Consider the following 10,735-nt stretch of genomic DNA (forward strand, 5'->3'; position numbering starts at 1 on the left):
TAATTGTGTGTTGAATTCTAGTTAATTTTCTTTATAATTAAATCTTGAATTACAAATTGGCTCAAGTATGAAATTATTAGCCACTTTACGAAAAATTAATCTTTCTTAATTACGACATTATACGAGTTTGCGTTTCTAGATACAAGAAATGCAAGAAAAGGTATTAAATAGAGCGTTCCGTAAGTTCCTAGACGAATACGTGACACAACGGCCGAGAAAATGCAAAATTTGCCGAAAAGACTGCCGTACGGAAGTTAGTTTGAAAACGCACAATTTAATTGAACATTCGTAATAATTTGTCTGCACGAGAGGGTGCTAACTGAAACTCCGCGGTTTGTGTTCGCGTGCGATTCGTCGGCAGTAAGGAATTAGCACGAGCTGTCGAGTAGACAATACGGAATTAATTATAATTAACTGCCATTCACAAAAGTTTCCACGAACAATTTTGTGGTCGCACCATGCCGGTTATAATGAACTCTCTCCTGGCAGCTCCTATCATTTACATACTCTTACATTCAAACTGGGTTTTCGTTTGGCTGCTGCGCTGGTTCGCGACAACCCCAAGAGAAACTTCTTTAAATTATGCCCTTTGGAATATACCTTCGGCATGACGTAGAGTATAACGTCCGTTGAAAACTTTCCACCGGTACGAAGAAATATCGTTGCAACATCTAAAAATGCATACGACTGATTCTTACCGTCAAGCAGCAGAGATTACACATTTTGAAAGAAAGGTCTATACTTTACAAAAGAAAATTATATAAAACATAATTAGAAAGATTATCATATAATTCATTATATTAAAATTAATTGTGTGTGTTATTATTTATTATAGTTATATTATTATAGTATATTTATTATATTTCCTGTCATATCAATTAATTTATATACGTTTCGTAAATTTACAACATTTTTATATAAATAGATTAATCCTTGATTCAATTTTTTAAAATAATTATAATAAAAAAACTTTTTATAAACTTTTTTAACAATTATTTTATATATTATTTATATAAGTATAATGTTTCATCACATTTATGTGTGATAGCAATAAACGACTACTCGGAATAGCTTAAATAATTAACTTAATAACGTTTTATTTAAAGTACTATTTAAAAATTTAATAGCTCTATTAATATTGTTTAAGTGTTTTAATATCAATTTACACATAACTAAAATTTTTTACAACTCGATATTCTCTCATGCGTATCGTCATCCTCTCGTTGCAGGTTTTCTTCATTTCAAAGAGTAGCGCTGGCCATGTGGCCCTTATATTTACGACTTTATTCTACATGTAATAATCGTTCCTGTATTGCCCTACCGTGTTCAATCAATTTCGCGCAGAGGCTCATAATATCGTGACGATGATGTGTTAGTTGTCATTAAAAGAACAAGAAACAAGAAATATATATTCTAGTATAAAAAATAAAGAACGTCCAAGTAAAGAATATCAGAAAAGTACGATTCTTTTTACTTACTGAAACATCGATTTCAATTAAAAAACTATAACAACCCAGCACACACTCCTTGAAGAGGAGTCTCTAGACACTACATCTTAAGGATGTTCCCAGGACGTCCCTCGGATAAAGTGTGCTGTGTGGTAGCGTTAAATTAAATTAAATCAGACAATATCTTAGTTTGTAAATAATGATGATTTGTAAACTATAACTATATGAGTTTCAAAGTACATCAAAAGAAGGAGATACCTAGATCTCTCTCGCTTCGCGACGTAATCCGGATTTTGCCGACTAAATTGTGGGGGAAAAAAACCAGCGACTATCTCGCTTGTGTGGATGTGTATCTATACGCGCATAATATTAGAGAATGTAAGTGCACCGAGCTGACGTTTGGTAGTGCATTATCAGTTCGCCTCGCGCTCATAGGAAACCGCAATTTCCACAAATTACACGGATGAAAACTGACTCTTGCGACTGTACACCATCGGCTACAGCGCGGTGGAATTCATGGGTCGCGGGTTATGCCGCATTCGGTGGTATGTAGTAATTAGCAACATTGCTCCCAGATCTCCCGTGGATGGGAGGATCGAGCTGAGGGCCGAGCGAGGGAGTGGGCGAGCGGGGGCCGACGGATTCGCCGACACAGATTTCATTTCGAAGGAATAGAACGCAAACGGCGGCGATATTATCTTGCCCCTGTGTTGCGACTGTGACGTTTAACGATCGGTCATACCGAGGTTCTCACAGCACCGCCGGAAATCGAGACAAAAACAAAACACTGTCACATTCTTAGTCTAGTGACATCTTCGCGTATGAGGTCGTGAAATTTTTGACAAAGCTCGTGTAAAAATTGTCGCAATCTTAACTTAAGATTCGAGAAAGTGCACAATAGCAATCGTGAAAGCTTGTTCACGCTGTTTTGAATTCCCAAAAATGTTTGCACTTAAAACGAGATAAATATATAATTAGATATTAAAAAGAGAAAAAGCGAAGATACCGAGTGTACACTGAAAACTGTACGTAAATACAATAAAATATTCATTGAATTATGAAAAAATAATGAAAATTGGTCCAATGAATTCTCATAATGATTTAGATTATAAAACTATTCCTGGAATTCATTGCAAGAATGAATATATAGTTGTATAAATGAATCCAGTTATTGTATCAATGAGTTAACTATATTAAGTCGGATATTGATTTAACGATCATTCATTGGACCAAAAATGAATAAAATTTTTTTCAGTGTAAAAAGTGCAAGTAACACGAATCTTTAATTATTATCACCATTAATTTTTACATATAGGAAACTATGAGCTAAACAAAATGGGAAAATTTTCGAAGTAAAAGTTTTTTTTTCGAAGTAAAAGTTTAGTTTTCCCTATAAAATCGTTTTTTTAAAATGTTCCTGAGATTATTTGTTACCGAGTTACCGCGGATTAAATAAAAGGAGTATTTTTATTCTGTTTACAACTTCATTAAAAATCATCGTGCCGTAATTCAAAGAACAAATTCTTAAAGCTGACACTTTGCTCTATCAAATGGTATAATTATCAAATTTTTAAATATAGACATGGTTTTTTTAAATATAGATATAGAATTTTTTAAATATAGACGAATGAAGTAGCACTATGAATTTTCGTTCCGACTCAATATTATAACATAAAATGCGAACAAAAAAAACTTATTCGAGTCAGATAGGATCAAACGGTTGAAAGAGGATTCATTTTTTACTCTCTCGTACATCTCTTTCTCTCTGACACATCGCTTAAGATGCTTAAATGAATATCCTCGAAAATAAAGCATTTTTCTCAGTATATTTTTTTCTATTTTTAAGATATTGATTTTGAAATTATACATATCATTCAAATTGACATAATTTTTTTATTTTCGAAAGTTCCTTATCAGCCAGATAACATCAAATTTTCATAATTCTTGTAATCTTCTCTCACACAAAAAAAAAGTAAATTATAAATTTTGAGAGTCCTTATAGTATAGCTTTTGTGTAGTAAATTATATTTGTCTTTTTACAAATTTTTCGTAAATTGGATATTATTTGTGTATAAACGACATGGCAACTCTTAAAAAAAAGAACTGATTAATGTGTCAATCTGCAAATTGGCTCTATCAATAACTGATGATACTGCATCAGTAATTGATGAAATATTCTCAATTAATATATAGTTAATAAACAATTTATTGGAATACTAATTAGTTTCTTTTTTCTTAAGGGAATCAATGTATTAATATAATACTTATACATATTGAAATATATTAACTTCTTGAGAGGCATAGAAATGTGTAATCGATTTTATCAAATATTCTTATTTCGCTATTGAGCGCAAGAATTGAGTTAACCAGCGTGCTTCGTTATTGACGGGGGTAGTAATATTATTAACAATTAAAAAAACAACTTTAAATAACTATTTAAAATTGTACGCACTCTCGAAAATAGTAAAAAGGTGAAGCAACGGGCTAATGATAGTGAAGCGCTGTAAGCGTTGCGCAATTTTTGTATGTAAATCTTCAATTTATTAGGACGTTTCGACTCACGTTCGATTATTGCTGAAGATGACTCGAACGTGAGTCGAAACATCCTAATAAATTAAAGATTTACATACAAAAATTGCTCAACGCTTACAGCGCTTCACTCTCATTAGCCCGTTTTTTCACCTTTTTATTATTTTAATATTATTAATCTTACAATCCTTACTCATGTTCTCTTTGAACGTAACTACTCGCATGAGATGTTTCTGACATCCCAAAATTATATCTCAATTTTCATCATTCTTTTTTATGATTTAATTAAATAAAGATTAATAATTATACACCCTTTAAATAAAATGCGCTAAATATAAATATGTGTACACTGAAAGAACAATTTTGCTGAAGTATCTAAAAGTTCAACTAGATATTATATACAGATCTGAAAATAAATAATTTTGTTGGACTATGAAAATGATTATGTAGGACGTTCAAGTTGGTTATTAGAATATAAAAATTTGTTGCGGCTCACATGCTACATAGTTATTTTAATAGTCCAACAAAATTATTTTCAGATCTATATGTGTACCTAAATATTTAAATACGTACTTCAGCAAAATTGTATATTTTTTTTGTGCATAAAGCATTCATACATTTTAAGGAATTTATAAGGATTGGCTGTTCTAGACACTACACGCAAGTAGTAAAGGATTAATAAGAATCAATGCAAAGAAAGAACCTATATCGAAACGTTCTTCGCAATCGAAGCATAGCTGTATGAAAACTAGCGCCTCAACTGATTTCTGTGCGATTTCCATGAAAGAAAATAAGCCGAAACAAGGCACATCGAGTTTTGCTTCTGCAGACGTTTTTCCCGTCGAGTTTATTAAAACGCCGTGCAGCTGTAGCTGAATTATCGCCTGAGTTTCCTGTTTTGGCTCCCCCGCGGCAAAAAGCGCGCGTCGCGCAGCGGGAACGAAACAATTTGACCGCCTTATTCGAATTTACTTTTCTCCTGCGCATCCCGCGCGCCCGTATCAGCGCCGTAACTTTTGTCAAGCGGGGGGCAAGCAGTCGCGCCATTACCTCTGAAGCTAATGTACCCTCACAACGATCATTATGTAAATTCAAGTGTGATAGAGCGTCCCGCCGGGCTATAACGCGAGCGAAACTTTTTCACGGAAGCTAATCAATTCATTTATCGTGTACCCGATGTCCGCTGTTCGTTGGGATGGTACAAATATCAAGATTGTCCTTCAGAGAATAAATTCCCGCAGGAAAAGAATTCGCGAGGAGTCACGTGGAGTCACGTGTCGATTGTTTACCTGTAATTTTTCCACATATCTTTGCGGACGATAAAAATGATGCGTGAACAGCTTATTTTCAGAGTGTCTTAAATTCGTATGTTTAATCCTCCGAAACTGATCTTCTAAATCTAACACAATTACTGACCCTGGGTTTACGTAAGATCCATTTAATTTATATTAATTGAAAGGCATTAATTAATTTCAAGGAACCATAATAACATATGAGCCCCTTAGTTGACAAGTGGCATAAATCCGAAATTTATCTATCAATTTAATTTATTTTTATTTTGTTTTTATGTTCATAAAAAATAAAAATCAATTTTACATCATAAATAAAGTGACCGTAAAAAAAGCTGTACTTAAGTCACTATTTCAGCTTTTTTTATGGTCACTTTATTTATGATGTAAAATTGATTTTTATTTTTTTACGAATATAAAAATACGAACGAAAACAAAATAAAAGTAAATTAAATTGATAGATAAAACAAACATTCTTAATACTTTCTACTTCTATAACGAACGCATTTTTCCTAATTTTGGACTTATGTCACTCGTCAATTAAGGAGCTCATATAGCTCATTATAAAGAAGAATAAATATAAAATATATTTTAATAAGAATATCCCAATTTGCAGATGTAACATGAAGAAAATCAAATTGACTGAAATCTTTAACAAAAAAATTTTTCGTGCAGTACTGATTATTCCTACAAAATTGTAGCAACGTTGCAAACATTGCAGCAATGTTGTCACCAGCTTCGATACAGTATGGGTTTATACAATAATATTGAGTGCGTTCAAGATCTATCGTCAGCTCCGGAAAATTTTAAACCCTATTTAACCAATGTAAAATTAATTTTAATCTCAGTTCAATTTACCCTTTATCTTTTTTATAATTCTAAGAATTTTAGAAAAAGACAAAGAGTAAATTGAACCGAGATTGAAATTAATTTTACATTGGTTCTAATTCTCAGAATTCTAAGAATTAGAAAAAGATAAACAATAAGTAAATCGAAATGAAAGTAAATCTTACATTGGTGGAACCGGCTAAATAATATAAAAAAGCTGGCCTAAGGAATAAAGAGAACAGAGAGAAAAGATGAACGCTCCCATGATTATATCCATAGAATTAAACTCACCGGGAGGTGATTTCCCCACGCCGGAAGCGCACGATATCGGCAGGCCGGAATCTCGTTATCCATCCGCATCCGCGAGCGTCAGTGGACAAAAGTGTGACAGCGGGAGTTAGACGTGCGCTCGATCCCGAGGAGAAAAGGGCGCGGAGCGCCGGAAACTTTCTGCGTTGATGAAATTTCTTTGGGCGAAAACTTCACCGCGGGGGTGGCGGCGCGATGACGGCGAAGAAGTCGCCACAAAACCGCGCGCAGTTAACCGCAGACGAAATAAAAGGGGAGGAGGCGGAAAACAAACGGCTGATTATCTTTCCCGTTCTCGCGTTCACGCGCTTTTCGACTCGATCGCGTGTTCGGGGAAAGGATCGATTCCTCGCGCGAGGAATCGATTTCTCACGCGACTGCGCCTGCGCGTCAGGACGTCACATCGTGCGACGGTCGGACACACGCCGTTTACTCCGCATCCGCACTGCTCTGCGACTCCGCGTAGTAGCGTGGAGCGATAGTAATCGTGTTTACGTTCATGAATAGTCCTCCGCAGTCTTTCGAGAACGTCTGGTGGGAACAGAACGTGATAAGGTGGTAATCGGACGAAAGACCGCTTAAAATTCGATTTTTCCGCGACCATTTCTTTTTTTTATAAGCTCGTGTTTGCGTAACCTTGTTCTCCTTGAGATATACTTGTTTTATTTTTTGAATTCTACAATAAAATAGCATAACATAAAAGAAACGAACCATGCCGTGTGTTCATTTCGTTTTTAAACGCGACATATGTGACACGATATATGCGACGCGTGAGAGATTCTGCTCCTCTATTCTCATCATGATTTTATGTGTTGTTAGTGTTGTTATTACTTTATTTTATCTCCATGGTTTGTTGTCTGTTCAGGCTGTATCAGAGTATACGATGGCTCAAAACGATCCCAGAATCCCGAATTTGCAGGACACATTTACTCCTTTCGGTTTACCGTTATCTGGAGTATATAAGCGGTAATTTCTGAATTGCTTAACTCCGTTTCACATGTTAACTTGTTATTAATTCGCTGACCTTTGATACAAAGATAAAAACAACATCTTTTATTTATGTTACAGAAGTTATGCTCATGTGACAATCAAAGACAGATTGCCGGTGATACTAACGAAAATTATTGATATACTCTGCCAGAATAAAAGCAAAATTATAGATACATACAGTGAGGTAATCTTCATAGAAGCAGATATATGTGTGTGTGTGTGTGTGTGTGATGTAGTAATCAGTTTCACATACCGTTATGCCTTGAGACACATAATACATACTATTGAATTACAGAATACTGAAAAAGATATTAAAGAGATCATAGGATTCATAAGTCAACTGAAAACTGAGATTGTTACTAATAAAGCCTTGAAGCCACTGCGTTTAAATACCAAAGTAATTAATGACGCCGAGGAATGGAATAAATATCTAGAGTACAGAACATGCGTAGAAGATGGAATACCCACATGGTTCAATACAGTGTGGTTATATTGCGAATGTTACATGTATCGTGTATTAGCTCAAGAAATTAGTTTGTTGTAAGTTTTGATGTACTAAATGTAACATGAATTCATGTAGAACAAGCTAAAATGTCGTTTTGCAATACTAGGAATACCATACACAATTACGATCCATTTGAGTATCAAAAGCAAACTGATTTTATTAACTCCATTGAGTCTGTGGACTTAATTGCCTTATATATAAAAGACGTACTATGTAATAAGGAATATAATAAGGAAAATTCAAAGAATGATTTTCTGAAATTTCTGAAATTGAGCTTGTGGGGTAACAGGTTGTACTATTTCTATCTAATTCTAATACGCTTGTCTTTTATAATGCATTGTTAATAAATAATGATTTCTATATTTACAGACACGATCTATCTGCAACTGCAGGAGCCCCTTCTAGTCAGACTGGTAATCCACTTGTGATAGTGGAGTCTTTAAACCAAAATATAGTAGTAAATGATTGGGAGATTGTGTGGGATATTGTGAACAAAAAGATGAAAGAAAACGATAATATTCATATAGTACTTGATAATGCAGGATATGAACTCTTCACTGATCTATGTTTAGCAGCTTTTTTGGTTACTATTGTACCTACAACTAAGATAACGTTTCACGCAAAATTATATCCATGGTATGTGAGTGATACAACCATTCATGATTTTCTCTGGATGTTAGATTACATGAATAAACTAAACGATCATCCAAATATACAATTATTGGGTAAAACATTCAAGAATTTAATGGATCAGGAAATTTGGTGTATTAAGGTAAATTTAATTTGTATTTAGATTATCGTGTAAAATTATATTAAATATAATTTAAACTTTTTATTACACAGGAAGAGCCTTATTGGACAGGACCGTATGATTTTACACAAATGAAAGAAAGAGGGAAAAATATATATGCTCAATTTTCCGATGCTAAATTAGTAATATTTAAGGGTGATCTGAATTATAGAAAGCTTCTGGGTGATGTAAATTTTGAATACAATATAAGCTTTACAGCTGCATTGGGAAATTTTCAACCTACAAATATTTTGAGCTTGCGCACTATGAAATCCGATATTTGTGTTGGATTACCAAATGATACGGCTGAATTCTTTGAAATGCATAAAGATAAACTGATAACCGGAGAATATGCCATTATTCAAGCAGCTTTGTTCAAAATTTAAATTACTAGACGGTTCTGTAAAATAAAAATAAAATCTTTAAATTGTAATAATCGTTGAATATCTTTGAATTATCGATAATCGTAATTACTTACGTTTACCACTGTACAAATATATAAAGTTATATAGCACGACATTTGTATATATATAGATATGCACGAGAATATATCTATATTGAAATAATATATTCATAAAAAAATCTTTATATTTCTTGTAAAAGAAATTGAGCTTGTGGGCTCAAAAAAATCTTTATATTTCTTACAACATATTTATATTTATTCTGTGCCATATATATTGTATATTAATTATTTCATCTGTTATCTATACATACTTCTGTCTATATATATAGTATAATATATACATAAATAAAATCTATATCTAATTACAAGTATTTTCTAGTATTTTACATTGTAAATTTTCATCTGCATTTTGTAAACTACTTTGATATATACAGTTATTTTGTGTGAAATCAATTTTCTTATGGTAAATTCAGCCATTAATACAAATGTTGCTGTTGATTTGTAACTAATTTATGCAGTGGAATGATAAAAACACGATGAGAATAATCTCTTAATAGATACTTATAAATTGTCACTACATAATAATGATTATCTAATTTTTTAAAAGTCTGTACAATAAAAGTGCTAAGGAATTGTGGTGTTAGAATTTTTTGTTGTTCCATCCTCATTACAATTAAACACGTTCTTACATGATTATTTAAAGTTAGTTATTTTCTATTATTGATTGCCTATTCAGAAGTTATGACATGCCCCTACACACACAATTCTTATAATTTAAAACGTTGCTCTCTCTCAATCTTATTTCATATCAATTGTTATCAACGATCAAATACTTTTCTATTTAATTAACATATACATATAAGTCGAAAGAGAAATTTAATAAGAAGTAATAAATGTTGATAATTTCTTATTTATTGAATTTTAATCGACGGTATATTACATACGTATGTGCACATAAAATTATAAAGCAACTATGTAAGGATATAATACTATATTTATATCTATAAAATATTCAAATATATGAAATTAAATTTTCTATGTTTTGATTTAAATAATTTGACATTAATTCGACGCGTTTTATACTTATCAATAAATTTTAAATTGTAAAACATAATTTCAACAAATATGACCTGATTTAATGTCCATATATTTATTCGTAAAATGCATAATAGATCAATCTTTTAAATTGGTATGTTGAGACATTTTTTCAGAATTCATTAGAATTTTTCATTCTTAAGTTTTATAACATATTCTGATTAACATATTCAATATTCAGATATAAAGATATGTTCTTCATTGTAAAACTTCAACTGTGAATAATGCGATATATATATATATATATATATAGTTGTAGATAATAGATTTCGAAAGAGATTTAGAATCTCGCACATAGCATCAGTTGCAAATATTTATTTCTCATTATTATGTGATATAAAACATTTACTTCGTAATTAAGTAAAACTTATTTCTCACTGTACTTGATTTTTCGTATCACGATAGATATTTTACCAAGTGGCGATAAAGCTCTTCTATCAATGAACTTTAAGATTAAATGTAATAAAAATCTATGTGTACATTAGAGCATTCACAAAATTTTGAATAAAATTGCTTTAATTAAATATATTCATTATATTGTAAAGATTA

General features: G+C 32.2%; 1 protein-coding gene across 1 annotated transcript; it reads left to right on the plus strand.

The window, feature by feature from the left end:
• The first annotated feature begins 6,820 nt into the window (after window positions 1-6,820).
• LOC108723101 (putative protein-glutamate O-methyltransferase) lies at window positions 6,821-9,200 on the plus strand. The gene is made up of 7 exons (XM_018448594.1): window positions 6,821-6,958; window positions 7,269-7,369; window positions 7,472-7,577; window positions 7,689-7,933; window positions 8,005-8,187; window positions 8,268-8,670; window positions 8,742-9,200. The coding sequence occupies exons 2-7, from the start codon at window positions 7,287-7,289 to the stop codon at window positions 9,072-9,074; spliced, it is 1,353 nt and encodes a 450-aa protein (XP_018304096.1). The 5' UTR covers window positions 6,821-6,958; window positions 7,269-7,286; the 3' UTR covers window positions 9,075-9,200.
• The last annotated feature ends 1,535 nt before the right edge of the window (window positions 9,201-10,735 follow it).

The sequence above is a fragment of the Mycetomoellerius zeteki genome, unplaced genomic scaffold (genome assembly GCF_001594055.1).
Source record: "Mycetomoellerius zeteki isolate Tzet28-1 unplaced genomic scaffold, Tzet1.0 scaffold223, whole genome shotgun sequence".
In the NCBI taxonomy this organism is placed as follows: Eukaryota; Metazoa; Arthropoda; class Insecta; order Hymenoptera; family Formicidae; genus Mycetomoellerius; species Mycetomoellerius zeteki.